The sequence below is a fragment of the Armigeres subalbatus genome, chromosome 1 (genome assembly GCF_024139115.2).
Source record: "Armigeres subalbatus isolate Guangzhou_Male chromosome 1, GZ_Asu_2, whole genome shotgun sequence".
Taxonomy (NCBI): Eukaryota; Metazoa; Arthropoda; class Insecta; order Diptera; family Culicidae; genus Armigeres; species Armigeres subalbatus.
In genome coordinates this window covers 276,779,407-276,801,494 of record NC_085139.1, presented here as the reverse complement: position 1 = coordinate 276,801,494, position 22,088 = coordinate 276,779,407, and the positions used below count along the sequence as shown (strand labels likewise).

General features: G+C 42.1%; 2 protein-coding genes across 5 annotated transcripts in view; one reads left to right on the top strand and one right to left on the bottom strand.

The window, feature by feature from the left end:
* The window catches only part of LOC134207622 (SET domain-containing protein SmydA-8), a 234,830-nt gene that overhangs the window by 42,982 nt on the left and 169,760 nt on the right, over nt 1–22,088 (bottom strand). The gene's annotated exons all lie outside the window — the stretch shown is intronic.
* On the top strand, nt 18,509–21,167 carry LOC134207623 (uncharacterized). 2 transcript variants are annotated; one of them, XM_062683356.1, is made up of 3 exons: nt 18,509–19,048; nt 19,685–19,954; nt 20,365–21,167. In XM_062683356.1, exons 1-3 carry the CDS (start codon nt 19,025–19,027, stop codon nt 20,560–20,562), a joined length of 492 nt encoding a protein of 163 aa, XP_062539340.1. In that variant the 5' UTR covers nt 18,509–19,024; the 3' UTR covers nt 20,563–21,167. The 2 variants fall into 2 exon arrangements, with proteins under 2 accessions (XP_062539340.1, XP_062539339.1); XM_062683355.1 differs by having other exon boundaries at nt 18,511–19,954.

Sequence of the window (22,088 nt, the reverse complement as noted above, 5' to 3'; positions counted from 1 at the left end):
CTTCTATCGACCTCTCCATATGACCTCACGAGGCACATCGATTGGGTGAAATATGGGGAGGCCATCATCAATGGCATACAGTCGATAGGAAACACTTCCACCGCGGGAAGAGTACCAGTTTCTATCTCAGTTGATTATTGACGGCGCTCTCTCCATGCGCAACGCCGGCCGGTGCCAGGAGCTTCGGTTCGTAGGAAACCACATAGTCCGTGGTGGGACACCGCGTGCACACAGCTCTATCGCGAGAAATCCAACGCGTTTAAGGAATTTCGGAAACACGGATCGATCGTTCTTCACAAACGGTACATCGCGCTCGAAGTCCAGTTCAAGAAGCTGGTCAAGGTGAAGAAACGCGAGTATTGGCGCACTTTCATTGAAGGCTTGTCGCGCGAGACTTCAATGAAATCTCTTTGGACCGTCGGAAGGAGAATGCGAAACGCGTCGTCCGTTAACGAAGATCGTGAAAGCTCGCCGCGGTGGATACTCGACTTTGCAAAGAAAGTTTGTCCGGATTCAGTACCAGTGGAGCAAGTATCACGTGATACTTTTGCTGACAGGGATGATATGGATCACCCCTTTTTGATGATCGAATTCTCGCTCGCTCTCCTTTCATGCAACAATTCTGCTCCGGGGATGGATAGAATCAGGTTCAATTTGCTCAAAAACCTCCCAGACGCCGCGAAGAAGCGCCTATTGAATTTGTTTAAAATTTGTTCAATCAGTTACTGGAGTGCAAGCATTGTTCCGGATGATTGGAGAAGTGAGGGTGATAGCCATCCAGAAGCCCGGAAAACCCGCGTCGGATTATAATTCGTATCGCCCTATCGCGATGCTATCATGCCTTCGGAAGGTGTTATAGAAGATGATCCTCTTCCGGCTGGACAAATGGTTTGAATCGAATGGTTTGTTATCAGACACACAATTTGGTTTCCGCAGGGGAAAGGGGACGAACGACTGTCTTGCGTTGCTTACTTCAGAAATTCAGTTAACTTTCGCTGAAAAAGAGCAAATGGGCTCAGTATTTTTGGACATTTGGACAAAAGCCCTTTTTTGATTCAGTTTGCGTCGATGTCTTATCCGACAAGCTCCAAGCATGTGGACTTTCTCCAAGTTTAAACAATTATTTGCACAATTTGTTTTCAGAGAAGCGTATGAGTTTTTCTCATGGTGACTTGGCAACATCACAAATTGACTACATGGGTCTCCCTCAGGGCTCATGTTTGAGCCCCTTTCTTTATAATTTTTACCTCAGAGACATTGATCAATTTCTCATGCCAAATTGCTCGTTGAGACAGCTTGCAGATGATTGTGTTGTATCCGTTTCGGGGCCAACAGCGATTGATCTGCAAGGACCATTGCAACATACTTTGGACAATTTGTCTACTTGGGCTTTAAAGCTGGGTATCGAATTCTCCCCGGAGAAAACTGAGAAAACTTGTCTTTTCAAAAAAACGAACAGTGGGTAATGTCTGTGACATAACCGCTAAGTGGACGTAGGACTTGACTTGACCATGCCTTTAAGATACATAATATGTCCAAATTTCTCACCTCTAATCCGTGCGATAGCGACTGAAGGAGGACATTTTTTTTTAACTCTTCGGCTTCGGCTATGTGCAAAAAGTAAGAAAACGATCTTTTCAAATAACTGCGAATTTCTAGTGAGGGTATAAAAAAGACTGAATGCTCTGCGAGCAGATACTTTTCTTTTATACTACTTAATTTTGAATCTTCTCTGCTTCCCAACTGGTGGGCCAATCAGCTAGTGTCTTGTATCCCACTTCTTTGTCAGCCAAAGCGTCATCATCATCAACGCGTTCGAGAAGGGCTTCTTCTTTTTACGCTTGTTGCTCGCTGCTGGCGTCTATTTCTAACAGGACTTTTCGCTTGATACAGGCCAATAAGCCGGGCAAGCGAGCTTAGAATTGCAGTTCGGGTGAGAAGTACGTGTTCTTTTCTGAGACAACATTGTTAGTAGTAGAAGGAAGGAAACACCGGACATGGGATTTCTAGTGATAAGATTTAGAATTGGCAACATGGGACGATCATTCAGTCACGTTCGCTTTGTGTGCGGTCAGTAGCAAACAATGTTTATCTAAATATTTCTTGATCAATGCCAAAAATCCAACATTTGATGAAAAATCGATTGATAGTTTATTAATGTTTTAGCTGTAATCGGTGTTTTCTTTATCCAAATAAAGATTATGTGAGAGATTTGGACATCTTATGAATCTTTAAAGGCATGGTCAAGCGAAGTCCTTCGTCCACTTCGCTTAAATCCAGGTTAAATCAGAAAATTATCCACTGTTAGTTTTGACGCTATTTATGAAAATCACGCATAAAATTTTCTCTCTAGAATATTGGATTTGGCACCCAAGTACAATTTCTATCCTGAAGGAGTATTGAAAGCATTGATATTGATCTCTATTATTGGCTCTCTGAAGAACCGTTTGATTTTTGGACATACATGCTGCATCATGTGGCTTTTCTTCCAGCCTGTCTCGGCTCCAGCACCGATGCCGGCCGGTCTCGGCTCGACTCTGCTCAGCATTGCTGCTTTGTCGGGTCTGTAGAGTGGACTGCTGATGTGCTGGCTAGGTTTCGGATGATGATGATCGCTTCGATGGTGACGAGCCGAAAAAGCGGTCGGTGCAGACTTCATTCCCTATTAAAAGTGCTGTTCAATCAATGATGCAGTTGCTTCGCTTGTCCCGGTCAGAATGAAAGGAAAAAATCGCGTTGCGCTATTTTATGGCTTCTCGGCAGACCCAGCGGCTGCTCATTCGCTGGTGTCTGCACCAATCAGAACGTGGTAATGGAATGATGCAAGAATTATGCGGTACCCATATTTATAGGTTCCTTGAGCTCAATGTTTTCATTGAAAACAGTTTCATGCCTATTGAAACAAGTTTTTCGGATCTTATCAAGCATGGACATGAAAGGCATACTTGAAATCTGTCGATTGAGGGGCTTACCGCAGAAATTCGTCCACTGGAGGCGAACATTATTTCAACACAGCGTAACGCGGTTGATTTGAATATTTTAAAATGACATCCGGTATAGTAAAGAGAGACGTAAGTCCTACGTCAAAAATATTTGGTAGGCGTACTAGCGAACACCATCCATCATAACCGGTACCATATAGTTTTCATGAAAAGTTCCTAATTTTGAGAAAACCCGCGTTAGATGTCTTTTCGCCACATCAATTTCTGGAGGTTAACTCATGCCGGCTATTTGCGTATATACGATAACGCCTGGCTGTGAAAGTGGCGGGTAGAAAATCAGCCACTGTCAATAATTCATTTTGATCAGTGTTGTCATTGACAGTCTATCGTCACACCGCCGAGCCGCGCTTACTGTCCGGTAGGCTTCTCCTTTGTGCGGTGGCCTCGACAATGCCGGACCGAAAATGCCGATGATGCTGACGATTCTGCCTTGCTCTTGAGAAAGCTTAAGTTTGCGATTGCGTAGCTGAGACGATGGAGCAACACTTCAAAAGTTCTGGTGATGCGGTTGCTTTGCCTGTTCTTGTCAGATCTCAGGGTCAGATTGAGAGGAAAAAAATCTTGCTGCGCTTTTTTATGCCTTCCTGACCTAGCGAGAGCTCATTCGCTGACGTCTGCACCAATCAGAGCGTGGCAATGGAATGATGCAAGAATGATGCAGTACTCATATTTATAGGTTCTCGTGAATTCAATATTTTGCTTTGAAAACAGTTTTGGGCCTATTGAAACAAGTTATTCGGGTCTTATCAAGCATGGACATGAAAGGCATACTTGAAATCTGTCGATTGAGGGGCTTACCGCAGAAATTTGTCCACTGAGACGAACGCTATTAACGTTTAAAATCTTTCAACACAGCGTAACGCGGTCGATTTGAATATTTCGAAATGACACCCGGTATAGTAAAGAGAGACGTAAGTCCTACGTCAAAAGTATCTTTGTAAAATCTGTCTTTTATTTTCTTTTAACCCTCGATGTCCATATCCATGGGTACTTTCGATCAGCTCATCTGATCGGTGCCCAGTCTGATGTCCTCAAGAGTTTCTCTGAAATAAAACTTTGAAAATTTTGTTAGCCGAAAATGTATTCTATATGTTTCTTGTATAAGCTGCAGTAGGGATACGGGAGCTTTGATGCAATTAATACCTTTAGGATTCAGGCATCTTTGAAAACGTTCACCACATCCGCTTCGGTGTATTCTGGTTAGGCAATTATGTATCTGTTATATTTGGGAAAAACAGCTTCGTGGAAATCTGTTTTAATTCGAGCAATTTTAAAATTAATTGTGTCTTAGAAAAATTAATTGGTCTTTCCGTGCAGTTTATCAAAATAATCGTCGCTAGTATCCGCAGAATAGTCTCTAAATCTTCATCGTTATCAGCTGTATTTGCATTTATTTCATCTTTTCACCTTTATCCTGGATAAAGCGTCCGCAACGACGTTCTGTTTACCTGGTTTGTAGATGAATTCGTAATTGAATCCGCTCAACTGCAACTTCCATCTAACGATTTTATCATTAGAGTTAGTCATTGAGCAAATCAAAGGTTTATGTTCTTTTTTTAATCTTTTGTTTATTTGAAAAGCTCATTTTGCCGTAAAGCGCTACGGAGCCAAAATCATGTTTCTAGTACAATTTTAATCTTGATTCTTATAAATAATGTTAGTTTTGGGGAACCGAAAAACTCGCGGTTTGGTCGAGGTTAGGGAATACAATAATACAAAGGGAAAGGAAAGGGATTTAAGGTATTTACTAATTACGATTCTAATGGTTACATGGTTTAGATGCTTAACGATGTTTCATCTGTAACGGAACAAAAAAATATTTTCTTGGAAGACAACAAGAGGAAGAAATACGAGAGGGAATAACGACAGACATTGATGAGCAACAAGAAGAAGACATTCGTGATGAGGTAATGACAAGGGGACAATGGTTACAGCCTAACATCTGCTACTTTCAAGAATTGGTGGGCAAGGGACATGTATTCGAGGTCAAGACCCGCCAACACTTCCCTAATAGGTTTTCGTTGTTTTCCTCGGACCCGGAGATGTTCATTTAGCGTAGATCTGGGGCCACGATGCTCATCGCACGCCCACACGACATGGTCAATGTCCTGATAATCTGCGCCGCAAACACAAAGATTGCCTTCTGAGAGCCCCACTCTGAAAAGATGTGCGTTTAAAGTGTAGTGATTGGACATTAGACGACACATGGTTCGAATGAAGTCTCGTTCCATATTCAATTTTTTGAACCATGGACGCTTCGACACCTGCGGGCGAATCGAATACAGCCATCTACCCAACTCTCCATTTGTCCATTTCTGTTGCCAGCTGTTCAAGGTTTCCTGACGAACTAATGTGAAAAATTCATCGAAGGTGATTTGTCGATCGTAAATATCACCTTCCATAGCGCCCACCTTAGCCAATGAGTCCGCTTTCTCATTTCCGGAATCGAGCAATAAGAAGGGACCCAAGTCATGGTGATTGTGCAAGACCGTTTTAATAAAGCACTCAAAGCTTTCCGTATCCCGTTCAGAAGATACGCTGAGTGCTTAACCGGTTTCATTGACCGAACAGCCTCCAGTGAACTTAGACTGTCGGAGAAGATGAAAAAAGTGGTCAGGAGGTAGGGACGCGATTTGCTCAAGTGAATAGTGTATAGCTGCTAGCTCAGCAGTATACACACAGAGCAAGGCTCTTTGAGCTTAAAATAGGCGCTATGAAAAACATTAAAAACACCGAGACCAGTGGAGTCATCCGTTTTGACCCATCTGTGTAAAAGCTTCTCTCCTGGCTGGCGTGCCCGTATTTGCTTACAAATAATGAAGGTAATACCTCCGCACGAAGAGAGTCTGGTATTCCATGAACCTCCTGCTTCATGGACAGATCAAATGATACAGAGGAACTGTAGGAGTCTAAGGAGTTAGCACGATTGGTGTCAACCGAAGATGGGCATACCTCCAGCGTCATATACCAGTGGTAAATACTCATGAAGCGAGATTGAGGGTTTTGTTCAAGCAGCTTCTCGAAGTTGTTAATGACCAATGGATTGAGAACTTCACAACGTAGGAGGAACCGGAGCGATAATTCCGCGAAACGATCTGTCAGAGGAAGAACTCCCGCAAGTACTTCCAGATTCATCGTATGAGTCGAATTCATACAACCCAACGCGATACGGAGACAGCGGTACTGAATCCGTTGGAGCTTCAGCATGTGGGTTTTCGCCGCGGACTGGATGCAGAAGCTACCGTATTCAAGAGCCGACAGAATTGTTGTTCGATACAACGTGATGAGATCTTCGAGTTGCGCTCCCCACCATGGTTATTGTTCGCATGAAGTTGATTCTTTTCTGGCATTCTTGTGTCAGATATGTGCTTCCCGAAGGTGCATTTCGAGTCGAACCAGACCCCGAGATATTTGGAAGACATGCTATGAGTGATTGTCTTAGAGTGAAATCAGGAGTGATTCAGTTTCATTCTAAATTTTCGACCACTATTCTAGTTTGAATCTTGAGCAAAATAGAGCAAACTCGCTGGTTTCTAGCAGTGTTCTAATCATGTTTTTCAAATTTTCAATTAATTGAAATCATTATGTTACTGCCAAGAAAGGCTCCATAATTACAAAATGGATTGATGCGTAGATAAAATGACGCATTCACACACCAAAACAATTGAAAAATATTTGAATCTCTTGATTCATTCGTTGTTCAAATCTGCGGAAAATAGAACTGAGCGTTATATCAATTTTATTTTTTGACAGTTGAATGGTATAAAAATGAATCTAGAACAGCTGCAGGGAAAATTAATGTTTCAGACTCATATTCAAACTGACAGCCCCGAACGATTTGAATCACTGATGATTTTACTCTTACCCATCAGTTGAAGCGAGAACTTAGCTGGCTTATGTTTTGACGTAGGACTTACGTCTCTCTTTACTATAACGGGTGTCATTCCAAAAATATTCCAATCGACCGCGTTACGCTGTGTTGAAAGATTTCAAACGCTAATAGCGTTCGTCTCAGTGGACGAATTTCTGCGGTAAGCCCTCAATCGACAGATTTCAAGTATGCCTTCCATGTCCATGCTTGATAAGACCCGAAACACTTGTTTCAATAGGCCTGAAACTGTTTTCAATGAAAAACAGTGAGCTCAAGGGAACCTATAAATGTGGGTGCCGCATAATTGTTGCATCATTCCATTACCACGTTCTGATTGGTGCCGACACCAGCGAATGAGCAGCCGCTGGGTCTGCCGAGAAGCCATAAAATAGCGCAACGCGATTTTTTCCTTTCATTCTGACCGGGACAAAGCGAAGCAACCGCATCATCGATTGAACAGCACTCACACCTTTTAGCAGGGAATGAAGTCATCAGAAGCCATCATCATCAGCCGAAACCTAGCCAGCACAGCAGCAGTCCACCCTACAGACCCGACAAAGCAGCAATGCTGAGCAGATACCGGCAGCAGCAGTAGAGTCGAGCCGAGACCGGCCGGCTTCGGTGCTCAGCCGAGACAGGCTGAAGAAAGCCACATGATGCAGCATGTATCTCCAAAACAAACGGTTCTTCAGAGAGCCAATAATAGAGATCAATATCAATGCTTAATACCCTTCGGGATAGAAATTGTACTTGGGTGCCAAATCCAATATTCTAGAGATAAAATTTTATGCGTGATTTTCATAAATAGCGTCAAACTAACAGTGGATAATTTTCTGATTTAACCGCGAAGTGGACGAAGGACTTCGCTTGTCCATGCCTTTAAAGATTCATAAGATGTCCAAATCTCTCACATAATCTTATTTGGATAAAAACACCGATAACAGCTCAAACATTAATAAACTATCAATCGATTTTTCGTCAAATGTGGATTTTGGCATTGATAAAAAATGTAGATAAATTGTTTGATACTGACCGCAACAAAGCGAACGTGACTGAATGGTCGTCCCATGTTACCAATTCTAAATCTTATCACCCGAAATCCCATGTCCGGGTGTTTCTTCCTTCTACTACTAACAATGTTGTCTCAGAAAAGAACACCCTACTTCCCACCTGAACTGCAATTTTAAGCTTCGCTTGCCCGGCTTAATGGCCGGTATCTAGCGAAAAGTCCTGTTAGGAAATAGACGCCAGCAGCGAGCAACAAGCGTAAAAGAAGAAGCCCTTCTTGAACGCGTTGATGATGATGACGCTTTGGCTGACAAAAAGTGGGATACAAGACACTATAGCTGATTGGCCCACCAATTGGGAAGCAGAGAAGATTCAAAATAAGGTATAAAAGAAAAGTGCATTCTGCTCGCAGAGCATTCAGTCTTTTTATACCATCACAAGAAATTCGCGGTTATTTGAAAAGATCGTTTTCTTACTTTTGCACTTAGTCGAAGCAAACAGCCTTTTCAAGGCTCTAAGAGTTAAAATAATAATGTTCTCCTTCAGTCGCTATCGCACGGATTAGAAGGCTCTTCAGTGGAAGGGCTGAGATACGAGTCTACATCCCCCTGCTGAGCCAACTTGTGGTTTATTCCAGGCAGTCCTTCAGTGGGAAGGTTGCCACTGTCGAGGCTAAAATTTCGTGACCGGACAGATACTTCCTGAATTTTTTTGATGATTCTTGTTCGAGGTAGATTTGATTTTCTGTGTCGGTTTGATGAGAAGATTTTGCCAAGTAATGGTATGCAACGCCGATTATTTATCCAAAATAGTTGATGTGAGAAATTTGGACATATTATGTATCTGAAAGGCATGGTCAAGTCAAGTCCTTACGTCCACTTAGCGGTTATGTCACAGACATTTACCCACTGTTCGTTTTTTTGAAAGACAAGTTTTCTCAGTTTTCTCCGGGGAGAATTCGATACCCAGCTTTAAAGCCCAAGTAGACAAATTGTCCAAAGTATGTTGTAATGGTCCTTGCAGATCAATCGCTGTTGGCCCCGAAACGGATACAACACAATCATCTGCAAGCTGTCTTAGCGAGCAATTTGGCATGAGACATTCATCAATGTCTCTGACGTAAAAATGTAAAGAAGGGGGCTCAAACATGCGCCCTGGGGGAGACCCATGGAGCTAATTCGTGAAGTTGCCAAGTCACCATGAGAAAAACTCATACGCTTCTCTGACAACAAATTGTACACATAGTTGTTTAAAATTGGAGAAAGTCCACAGGCGTGAAGCTTGTCGGATAAGACATCGACGCAAACCGAATCAAAAGCCCCCTTAATGTCCAAAAATACTGAGCCCATTTGCTCTTTTTTAGCGAAAGTTAACTGAATTTCTGAAGAAAGCAACGCAAGACAGTCGTTCGTCCCCTTTCCCCTACGAAAACCAAATTGTGTATCTGACAACAAACCATTAGATTCAACCCATTTGTCCAGCCGGAAGAGGATCATCTTCTATAACACCTTCCGAAGGCATGATAGCATCGCGATAGGGCGATACGAATTATAATCCGACGCGGGTTTTCCGGGCTTCTGGATGGCTATCACCCTCACTTCTCTCCAATCATCCCGGAAACAATGTTGCACTCCAGTAACTGATTGAACAAATTTTTCAACAAATTCAATAGGGCGCTTCTTCGCGGCGTCTGGGAGGTTTTGAGCAAATTGAACCTGATTCTATCCATCCCCGGAGCAGAATTGTTGCATGAAAGGAGAGCGAGCGAGAATTCGATCATCAAAAGGGGTGATCCATATCATCCCTGTCAGCAAAAAGTATCACGTGATACTTGCTCCACTGGTACTGAATCCGGACAAACTTTCTTTGCAAAGTCGAGTATCCACCGCGGCGAGCTTTCACGATCTTCGTTAACGGACGACGCGTTTCTGCATTCTCCTTCCGACGGTCCAAAGAGATTTCATTGAAGTCTCGCGCGACAAGCCTTCAATGAAAGTGCGCCAATACTCGCGTTTCTTCACCTTGACCAGCTTCTTGAACTGGACTTCGAGCGCGATGTACCGTTTGTGAAAGAACGATCGATCCGTGTTTCCGAAATTCCTTAAACGCGTTGGATTTCTCGCGATAGAGTTGTGTGCACGCGGTGTCCCACCACGGACTAAGTGTGGTTTTCACGAACCGAAGCTCCTGGCACCGGCCGGCGTTGTGCATGGAGAGCGCTGTCAATAATCAACTGAGATAGAAACTGGTACTCTTCCTGCGGTGGAAGTGTTTCTATCGACTGTATGCCATTGATGATGGCCTCCCATATTTCACCCAATCGATGTGCCTCGTGAGGTCATATGAGAGGTCGATAGAAGCGGATTGATTATGCCCATTGAAATTAAAACGAACAGTGGGTAATGTCTGTGACTTAACCGCTAAGTGGACGTAGGACTTGACTTGACCATGCGCTTTAAGATACATAATATGTCCAAATTTCTCACATCAACTATTTTGGATAAATAAATTCAGGAAGTATCTGTCCGGTCACGAAATATTAGCCTCGACAGTGGCAACCTTCCCACTGAAGGACTGCCTGAAATAAACCACAAGTTGGTTCAGCAGGGGATGTAGACTGTATCTCAGCCCCTTCCACTGAAGGGCCTTCTAATCCGTGCGATAGCTACTGAAGGAGAACATTATTTTAACTCTTAGAGCCTTGAAAAAGGCTGTTTGCTTCGGCTAAGTGCAAAAAAGTAAGAAAACGATCTTTTCAAATAACCGCGAATTTCTAGTGATGGTATAAAAGACTGAATGCTCTGCGAGCGAGTGCACTTTTACTTAATTTTGAATCTTCTCTGCTTCCCACCATTGGTGGGCCAATCAGGCTAGTGTCTTGTATCCCGATTCTTTGTCAGTCAAAGCGTCATCATCATCAACGCGTTGAAAGGGCTTCTTCTTTTTACGCTTGTTGCTCGCTGCTGGCGTCTATTTCTTAACGGGACTTTTCACTTGATACAGGCCAATAAGCCGTGCAAGCGAGCTTTAGAATTGCAGTTCAGGTGGGAAGTAGGGTGTTCTTTTTCTGAGGCAACATTATTAGTAGTAGAAGGAAGGAAACACCCGGACATGGGATTTATGGTGATAAGATTTAGAATTCATAACATGGGACGATCATTCAGTCACGTTCGCTTTGTGTGCGGTCAGTATCAAACAATGTTTTACTACATATTTTTTCTATCAATGCCAATATTGCATTTGATCAATGCATTGATATTTAACGTGTATTTGTTTAGAATTTAGTTTTGGGTCGCGCGGATTTGGCGCAGAATGGATTTTCATGTTGCGCGGAAATGGCGTGGATTTGATTTGAGTCGGCGCGGATTTGGCGCGGAAAATATTTCAGGATCTCCGTAACAACCCCTGCAATTTCTATCCTGAAGGGAATTGAAAGCTTTATATTGATCTCTATCATTGGCTCTCTGAAGAACCGTTTGTTTTTTGGACATACATGCTGCATGTAGTGCATGCATGTGGCTTTTCTTCAGCCTGTCTCGGCTCATCACCGATGCCGGCTGGTCTCGGCTCGACTCTGCTGCTGCTGCCGGTATCTGCTCAGCATTGCTGCTTTGTCGGGTCTGTAGGGTGGACTGCTGCGGTACTGGCTAGGATTCGGCTGATGATGGTGGCTTCGATGACTTCATTCCCTGCTATAAGGTGTGAGTGCTGTTCAATCGATGATGCGGTTGTTTCGCTCGTCCCGGTCAGAATGAAAGGAAAAATTGCGTTGCGCTATTTTATGAGCTTCTCGGCAGACCCAGCGGCTGCTCATTCGCTGGTGTCTGCACCAATCAGAACGTGGTAATGGAATGATGCACGAATTATGCGGTACCCATATTTATAGGTTCCTTGATCTCAATGTATTTCATTGAAAACAATTTCATGCCTATTGAAACAAGTTTTTCGGGTCTTACTGCCATGGACATGAAAGGCATACTTGAAATCTGTCGATTGAGGGGCTTACCGCAGAAATTCGTCCACTGAGACGAACGCTATTAACGTTTAAAATCTTTCAACACAGCGTAACGCGGTCGATTTTAATATTTTGAAATGACACCCGGTATAGTAAAGAGAGACGTAAGTCCTACGTCAAAAACGAACAGTGGGTAATGTCTGTGACATAACCGCTAAGTGGACGTAGGACTTGACTTGACCATGCCTTTCAGATACATAATATGTCCAAATTTCTCACATCAACTATTTTGGATAAATAATCGGCGTTGCATACCATTACTTGGCAAAATCTTCTCATCAAACCGACACAGAAATCAAATCTACCTCGAACAAGAATCATCAAAAAAAATTCAGGAAGTATCTGTCCGGTCACGAAATTTTAGCCTCGACAGTGGCAACCTTCCCACTGAAGGACTGCCTGAAATAAACCACAAGTTGGCTCAGCAGGGTGTAGACTGTATCTCAGCCTTTCCACTGAAGAGCCTTCTAATCCGTGCGATAGCGACTGAAGGAGAACATTATTTTTAACTCTTAGAGCCTTGAAAAAGGCTGTTTGCTACGGCTAAGTGCAAAAAGTAAGAAACAATCTTTTCAAATAACCGCGAATTATCGATGGTATAAAAAAGATTAAATGCTCTGCGAGCGAATGCACTTTTCTTTTATACCTTATTTTGAATCTTCTATGCTTCGAAATTGGTGGGCCAATCAGCTATAGTGTCTTGTATCCCACTTTTTTGTCAGCCAAAGCGTCATCATCATCAACGCGTTCAAGAAGGGCTTCTTCTTTTTACGCTTGTTGCTCGCTGCTGGCGTCTATTTCCTAACGGGACTTTTTCGCTAGATACCGGCCATTAAGCCGGGCAAGCGAGCTTAAAATTGCAGTTCAGGTGGGAAGTAGGGTGTTCTTTTCTGAGACAACATTGTTAGTAGTAGAAGGAAGGAAACACCCGGACATGGGATTTCGGGTGATAAGATTTAGAATTGGTAACATGGGACGATCATTCAGTCACGTTCGCTTTGTGTGCGGTCAGTATCAAACAATTTATCTACATTTTTTTTTATCAATGCCAAAAAATCCACATTTGACGAAAAATCGATTGATAGTTTATTAATGTTTGAGCTGTTATCGGTGTTTTTTTATCCAAATAAGATTATGTGAGAGATTTGGACATCTTATGAATCTTTGAAGTCCTTCGTCCACTTCGTGGTTAAATCAGAAAAATTATCCACTGTTAGTTTTGACGCTATTTATGAAAATCACGCATAAAATTTTATCTCTAGAATATTGGATTTGGCACCCAAGTACAATTTCTATCCCGAAGGGTATTGAAAGCATTGATATTGATCTCTATTATTGGCTCTCTGAAGAACCGTTTGTTTTTTGGACATACATGCTGCATCATGTGGCTTTTCTTCAGCCTGTCTCGGCTCAGCACCGATGCCGGCCGGTCTCGGCTGGACTCTGCTGCTGCCAGTATCTGCTCAGCATTGCTGCTTTGTCGGGTCTGTAGGGTGGACTGCTGCTGTGCTGGCTAGGTTTCTGGCTGATGATGATGGCTTCGATGACTTCATTCCCTGCTAAAAGGTGTGAGTGCTGTTCAATCGATGATGCGGTTGCTTCGCTTGTCCTGGTCAGAATGAAAGGAAAAATCGCGTTGCGCTATTTTATGGCTTCTCGGCAGACCCAGCGGCTGCTCATTCGCTGGTGTCGGCACCAATCAGAACGTGGTAATGGAATGATGCAAGAAATTATGCGGTGCACCCATATTTATAGGTTCCCTTGAGCTCAATGTTTTCATTGAAAACAGTTTCATGCCTATTGAAACAAGTTTTCGGGTCTTATCAAGCATGGACATGGAAGGCATACTTGAAATCTGTCGATTGAGGGGCTTACCGCAGAAATTCGTCCACTGAGACGAACGCTATTAGCGTTTGAAATCTTTCAACACAGCGTAACGCGGTCGATTGGAATATTTTGGAATGACACCCGTTATAGTAAAGAGAGACGTAAGTCCTACGTCAAAACATAAGCCGGCTAAGTTCTCGCTTCAACTGATGGGTAAGACAATCACTCATAGCATGTCTTCTAAATACCTCGGGGTCTGGTTCGACTCGAAATGCACCTTCGGGAAGCACATTGTGAATCTGACACAAAAATGCCAGAAAAGAATCAACTTCATGCGAACAATAACCGGAACATGGTGGGGAGCGCACCCCGAAGATCTCATCACGTTGTATCGAACAACAATTCTGTCAGCTCTTGAATACGGTAGCTTCTGCTTCCAGTCCGCGGCGAAACACATGCTGAAGCTCAACGGATTCAGTACCGCTGTCTCCGTATCGCGTTGGGTTGTATGAATTCGACTCATACGATGAATCTGGAAGTACTTGCGGGAGTTCTTCCTCTGACAGATCGTTTCGCGGAATTATCGCTCCGGTTCCTCCCTACGTTGCTGGAAGTTCTCAATCCATTGGTCATTAACAACTTCGAGAAGCTGCTTGAACAAACCCTCAATCTCGCTTCATGAGTATTTACCACTGGTATATGACGCTGAGGTATGCCCATCTTCGGTTGGACACCAATCGTGCTAACTCCTTAGACTCCTACAGTTCCTCTGTATAATTTGATCTGTCCATGAAGCAGGAGGTTCATGGAATACCAGACTCTCTTCGTGCGGGAGGTATTACCTTCATTATTTGTAAGCAAATACGGCACGCCAGCCAGGAGAGAAGCTTTTGTACAGATAGATCAAAATCGGATGACTCCACTGGTTTCAGTGTTTTTAATGTTTTTTATAGCGCATATTTTAAGCTCATAGAGTTTTGCTCTGTGTATACTGCTGAGCTAGCAGCTATACACTATTCACTTGAGCAAATCGCGTCCCTACCTCCTGACCACTTTTTCATCTTCTCCGACAGTCTAAGTTCACTGGAGGCTGTTCGGTCAATGAAACCGGTTAAGCACTCCAGCGTATCTTTTGAACGGGATACGGAAAGCTTTGAGTGCTTTATTAAAACGGTCTTTCACAATCGCCATGGCTTGAATCCCTTCTCATTGCTCGATACCGAGAAATAAGAAAGCAGACTCATTGGCTAAGGTGGGCGCTATGGAAGGGGATATTTACGATCGACAAATCACCTTCTGATGAATTTTCACATTAGTTCGTCAGAAACCTTGAACAGCTGGCAACAGAAATGGACAAATGGAGAGTTGGGTAGATGGCTGTGTATTCGATTCGCCCGCAGGTGTCGAAGCGTCCATGGTTCAAAAAAATTGAATATGGAACGAGACTTCATTCCGAACCATGTGTCGTCTAATGTCCAATCACTACACTTTAAACGCACATCTTTCAGAGTGGGGCTCTCAGAAGGCAATCTTTGTGTTTGCAGCGCAGATTATCAGAACATTGACCATGTCGTGTGGGCGTGCAATGAGCATCGTGGCCCCAGATCTACGCTTAAATGAACATCTCCGGTCCGAGGAAAACAACCAAATCTTATTAGGGAAGTGTTGGCGGGTCTTGACCTCGAATATATGTCCCTGCCCACCAATTCTTGAAAGTAGCAGATGTTAGGCTGTAACCATTGTCCCCTTGTCGTACCTCTCATCACGAATGTCTTCTTCTTGTTGCTCATCAATGTCTGTCGTTATTCCTCTCGTATTTCTTTCCTCTTGTTGTCTTCCAAGAAAATATTTTTTGTTTCGTTACAGATGAAACATCGTTAAGCATCTAAACCATGTAACCATTAGAATCGTAATTAGTTAATACCTTAAATCCCTTTCCTTTCCCTTTGTATTATTGTATTCCTAACCTCGACCAAACCGCGAGTTTTTCGGTTCCCCAAAACTAACATTATTTATAAGGATCAAGATTAAAATTGTACTAGAAACATGATTTCGGCTCCGTAGCGCTTTTACGGCAAATGAGCTTTTCAAATAAACAAAAGATTAAAAAAAAAAAGAACATAAACCTTTGATTTGCTCAATGACTAACTCTAATGATAAAATCGTTAGATGGAAGTTGCAGTTGAGCGGATTCAATTACGAATTCATCTACAAACCAGGTAAACAGAACGTCGTTGCGGACGCTTTATCCAGGATAAAGGTGAAAGATGAAATAAATGCAAATACAGCTGATAACGATGAAGATTTAGAGACTATTCTGCGGATACTAGCGACGATTATTTTATAAACTGCACGGAAAGACCAATTAACACACAATAAATTTTAAAATTATTCGAATTAAAACAGATTTCCACCAAGCTGTTTTTCCAAATATAACAGATACATAATTGCCTAACCAGAATACACCGAAGCGGATGTGGTGAACGTTTTCAAAAGATGCCTGAATCCTAAAGGTATTAATTGCATCAAAGCTCTGTATCCCTACTGCAGCTTATACAAGAAACATATAGAATACATTTTTCGGCTAACAAAATTTTCAAAGTTTTTATTTCAGAGAAACTCTTGGGAGGACATCAGACTGGGCACCGATCAGGATGAGCTGATCGAAAGTACCCATGGATATGGACATCGAGGGTTAAAAGAAAATAAAGACAGATTTTACAAAGATACTTTTGACGTAGGACTTACGTCTCTCTTTACTGTCCCGCGTGTCATTTCGAAATATTCAAATCGACCGCGTTTCGCTGTGTTGAAAGATTTTAAACGTTAATAGCGTTCGTCTCAATGGAAAAATTTCTGCGGTAAGCCCTCAATCGACAGATTTCAAGCATGCCTTTCATGTCCATGCTTGATAAGACCCGAATAACTTGTTTCAATAGGCCCAAAACTGTTTTCAAAGCAAAATATTGAATTCACGAGAACCTATAAATATGAGTACCGCATCATTCTTGCATCATTCCATTGCCACGCTCTGATTGGTGCAGACGTCAGCGAATGAGCTCGCTAGGTCAGGAAGGCATAAAAAAGCGCAGCAAGATTTTTTCCTCTCAATCTGACCCTGAGATCTGACAAGAACAGGCAAAGCAACCGCATCACCAGAACTTTTGAAGTGTTGCTCCATCGTCTCAGCTACGCAATCGCAAACTTAAGCTTTCAAGAGCAAGGCAGAATCGTCAGCATCATCGGCATTTTCGGTCCGGCATTGTCGAGGCCACCGCACAAAGGAGAAGCCTACCGGACAGTAAGCGCGGCTCGGCGGTGTGACGATAGACTGTCAATGACAACACTGATCAAAATGAATTATTGACAGTGGCTGATTTTCTACCCGCCACTTTCACAGCCAGGCGTTATCGTATATACGCAAATAGCCGGCATGAGTTAACCTCCAGAAATTGATATGGCGAAAGACATCTAACGCGGGTTTTCTCAAAATTAGGAACTTTTTCATGAAAACTATATGGTACCGGTTATGATGGATGGTGTTCGCTAGTACGCCTACCAAATATTTTGACGTAGGACTTACGTCTCTCTTTACTATACCGGATGTCATTTTAAAATATTCAAATCGACCGCGTTACGCTGTGTTGAAATAGCGTTCGCCTCAGTGGACGAATTTCTGCGGTAAGCCCCTCAATCGACAGATTTCAAGTATGCCTTTCATGTCCATGCTTGATAAGATCCGAAAACTTGTTTCAATAGGCATGAAACTGTTTTCAATGAAAACATTGAGCTCAAGGAACCTATAAATATGGGTACCGCATAATTCTTGCATCATTCCATTACCACGTTCTGATTGGTGCAGACACCAGCGAATGAGCAGCCGCTGGGTCTGCCGTGAGAAGCCATAAAATAGCGCAACGCGATTTTTCCTTTCATTCTGACCGGGACAAGCGAAGCAACTGCATCATTGATTGAACAGCACTTTTAATAGGGAATGAAGTCTGCACCGACCGCTTTTTCGGCTCGTCACCATCGAAGCGACCATCATCATCCGAAACCTAGCCAGCACATCAGCAGTCCACTCTACAGACCCGACAAAGCAGCAATGCTGAGCAGAGTCGAGCCGAGACCGGCCGGCATCGGTGCTGAGCCGAGACAGGCTGAAGAAAAGCCACATGATGCAGCATGTATGTCCAAAATACAAACGGTTCTTCAGAGATCCAATAATAGAGCTCCATATCAATGCTTTCAATACCCTTCGGGATAGAAATTGTACTTGGTAAAAGCCAAATCCAATATTCTAGAGAGAAAATTTTATGCGTGATTTTCATAAATAGCGTCAAAACTAACAGTGGATAATTTTTCTGATTTAACCTGATTTAAGCGAAGTGGACGAAGGACTTCGCTTGACCATGCCTTTAAAGATTCATAAGATGTCCAAATCTCTCACATAATCTTATTTGGATAAAGAAAAACACCGATTACAGCTAAAACATTAATAAACTATCAATCGATTTTTCATCAAATGTTGATTTTTGGCATTGATCAAGAAATATTTAGATAAACATTGTTTGCTACTGACCGCACACAAAGCGAACGTGACTGAATGATCGTCCCATGTTGCCAATTCTAAATCTTATCACTAGAAATCCCATGTCCGGGTGTTTCCTTCCTTCTACTACTAACAATGTTGTCTCAGAAAAGAACACGTACTTCTCACCTGAACTGCAATTCTAAGCTCGCTTGCCCGGCTTATTGGCCTGTATCAAGCGAAAAGTCCCGTTAGGAAATAGACGCCAGCAGCGAGCAACGATATCGTAGAAAGATTCCACTCCACATTAATCGAACTCTATCGTACTCTCCATGCAAAATTCAAAGATTACTTTTCATTCAGCAATCAATCAAAAACCACGGGAAGTAGTTTTCAACTCATCAAATTCAACCAATCAGGAGGAAATAGCAGAAAACTTTCGTAAAATTCAATCGGCCGTTAAAGTTGAGCTTAATAAAAGAAAACTAAATCACGAGAAAAAATTTTCAAATAATGAAAGCCCTAAACATCTAAATCAGAATGAAAAACTTTATATTAAAAATAGTCAAAGACTAAATAAAGATAGAGACCCGTATAAAATTTCAACAGTTAAAACTAATAACGAACTCACATACATAGATAGTAATGACATCAAAATACATAAAAATCGGATTAAAAAACATATAACATAAATATGTTCCTTTTTCAGATTAATCTTCATCCACCTGATAAATGCGACTACATATAAGGAAATATCGAATAACAATGGCATGGTGGCCATAAAAACAAAAACAGTACGGATAAGGATAGGATACGATAGGACACTACATAAGATTAGTTTGGAATCACTAGAAGATAACATCAAATACATAGAAAAAATCATACACTCATTTAAAACCGTTGAACACTTAGAGCAAACCCTACAGGAAAAGTTAACAATAGCTAAGGAAAAACTTTTTAGTTTAAGCCCAAGTAAAACAAAAAGAGCACTGATAAACGTCCTCGGAGCAGCAATTAAATTCATTGCGGGTAATCCCGTTAACGAGGATCTTGAGATCATACACGAAGGATTAGAGATATTGAAGAACCAGGAGAATAAGTTAGTACAAAACCAAATCAAGCGAATCCAAATTAACGAACTTTTTAAAAACAAAATCAATAACATAACAGATTCCTTGAGGAAAATTAGTTCTACAATCTCTAGAGAATTCAACACAGTACAAAACCTTAGATCAGACTTGGAGTTCATTAATCTCATTTGGAATACAGATAGAATAATTCATATATTAGAATCTATAGAAGAACAAGTCGAGTTCTCCAGATTAGGTCTCATAAATAAGAACATCCTCTCGTTAAACGACAAGCAGGCAATCGCAGGGAAACTTAGGAAGCAAAACATCCACCTTAACTATCTTGACGAAATATTTCAGTATTGCTCAGCAACTACCGGCATCAATGGCGGACAAGCGATGGTACTTGTGAAGACCCCAGTACTAGACGACAAGGACTTCGACCTCCTGGAGCTCCACACGTTGAAGGTCAACAATTCGAGGATAAAAACCGACATAAACCTGGTGGCAAAGCACGGCAATCTGATCTACGCCCAAACGACAAAATGCGACATTTGTGAAGGTACCAAGCTGATCGAGGACGAATGCATCTATAATATCTTAACGCATCAAACACCAAAATGCACACTCGTAAGTACAATACAAGGATTCCAAGCCAAAGAGATCACAGACGGCGCAATCCTAATTGACACTCACAGAAAACATCGAGGTAAACGACTCATGCGGAGATTCAAGAATCATTACCGAACCAACAATAATAGAAATCGGCAATTGCACAATCAAAGCACGTAACTTCACATTCTCTGGTAAAATAGATGTCTTAAGACAAGACAACTACTTGTTCCTAATTTACAGTAGACCTCTTCAGAAGTCAAACTACACGTACAACAAGGAGCAAAACTTCATGCTGCGGATTCAAAACCTGGAAGAATTGAGCATGATCCAGCTTTCCTTTAACAGACCCATAAAGGGTAACTTTTGAAGGGCTAGCCCTCCTGATTTAAACATTTTTCTGTTTCGTCATTGCTTTTCTTTACAAGAAAACTCACAAGAAGGATGCCAAAAAGAACCACGTCGAGGCACTGATGCTTAGAACAAAGAAGCTAGAAGAAGTAGAAGCAACCGATGGTTCGAACAGTCAAACAACAAGAAAGGACCCCGGACAGAAGCGTCTGAAACTCATCCCAGAACCAAGGTTCGAGCTCCTGAAACATCAAACGAGGATGCTTGATACTTGAGGGGGGAGGCGTTAGGATCAGAGTTGCCCACGTGCCATCCCATCAGAACGAGCCATCGACCGGCCCATCGATCGATGCAACGTAAAAGTGATGACCCAGGGAATTATCCAGCTGAGGTGGCAACGTGCGCAAAGCCAAGCGAACGACAACGGATCGGACGACATCGATGCAGACTTTGACCGGGACCGTTTTGCTGAGTTGATAGATTTAGTTAATAAAAGGTTTAGCGGTAGGAAAATTCAATCAGTTTCGAGTGAGAAGTGAATGATACTTATTGTAACTTATAATTAGTGGAATAAAATTATTTTTTTATTGAACTCTGATCCTTCAGAGCATTTCTTATATATGGATACAAAAAGGCGAGGCGCGCAGCAATGGTGGACGAGAACGATTTGCGGACCTCTGTGTGGTTGGCGACGTGCAGCCATGGCCTGAGTTGAATGGAGAAGACTTTAGATAGTATAATATATAGATGAGCGAAGATAAATCCTCTGTCTCCAAACGAACTGTCAAACGTGTCTCCAAACGAGCATGACGTCACGATTTCAATGGAAACGTTAAGGGCTGTGACGTCATATGCGCGTGTGCACGGGCAAAAAAATCGACTCAGCCATGCTTTCGCTCATCTATAGATTCTACTATCTATAGAGAAGACTTTTATGTACTGCAAGGTGCAACCTGTACCTGTGCAAGGTTACTACGGTCTTAGTTCTGTGCAAATAAATAAATAAATAAATAAATAACTACGTTTGAGACAAATCCTGACTCAAACTTTCGGTTTGCTTCGATGCTCCGCAAGTTCCTGATGTGCTTTCCGGATGTTGGCGCTGCTTGATTCAGCAGATATTCAATAACATTTCCCATTGCTACCGTACCTAGTTGGAACATTCGTGCTGGCTTCATATGGATCGATGTTACTTATCGACTTTATTTTCTCAGCGTACCGTTTCTTCTCAGCTGCTGGTAATGCATTTGCATAAGCGGAAAGCTTTCCAATTGTAACTCCACTAATACTTATTATTCTTCGAATATTTAATACGAAACTTCATAAAATCATCACTTCTCCTGTTCACAAGAATTTTAGATTTTTTCTAAGTTCTAAATCCTCTGCTAAACGTCAAGAGAATGTGGTTAAGTAAGAGGATGCAATACTCTATTCATAACGTATTTTTCGCCATCACCAGAGTAAATTCTGCTCGTAACAGGCTATTTCCATTCAAGAGTAGGTACTCAAACTGGTAACTAGAAAATTTTAATTATCTTTCCTGAAGCTTGTATGTCATCACACCGGAACATAGCGCCATTGATCATTTACCGGAACTCTGTTCAACATTGTTCCTTCTCGTTTTTTTCCTGAATCATTTTCAGAAATGCCGCAGCAAAAAAAAAAGCTTGTTCTTCATGATTGCATGGAGCTGAAAAATTGGACGGTAATCATCCAACTGAATGGGACGCAACAAGATTGGATATTGCCTTAACGAATGAGATATCCGTAGAAGAAAAAAGAAACAATACGTAACTTCTAG

Bases quoted from the DNA above. Each gene is read 5' to 3' on its own strand.
- LOC134207623 (XM_062683355.1), top strand. From the start codon at position 19,025: ATGGTGGCCATAAAAACAAAAACAGTACGGATAAGGATAGGATACGAT. The intron at 19,955-20,364 runs GTAAGTACAATA...TTTCTTTACAAG, and splicing joins AAACACCAAAATGCACACTC to AAAACTCACAAGAAGGATGC.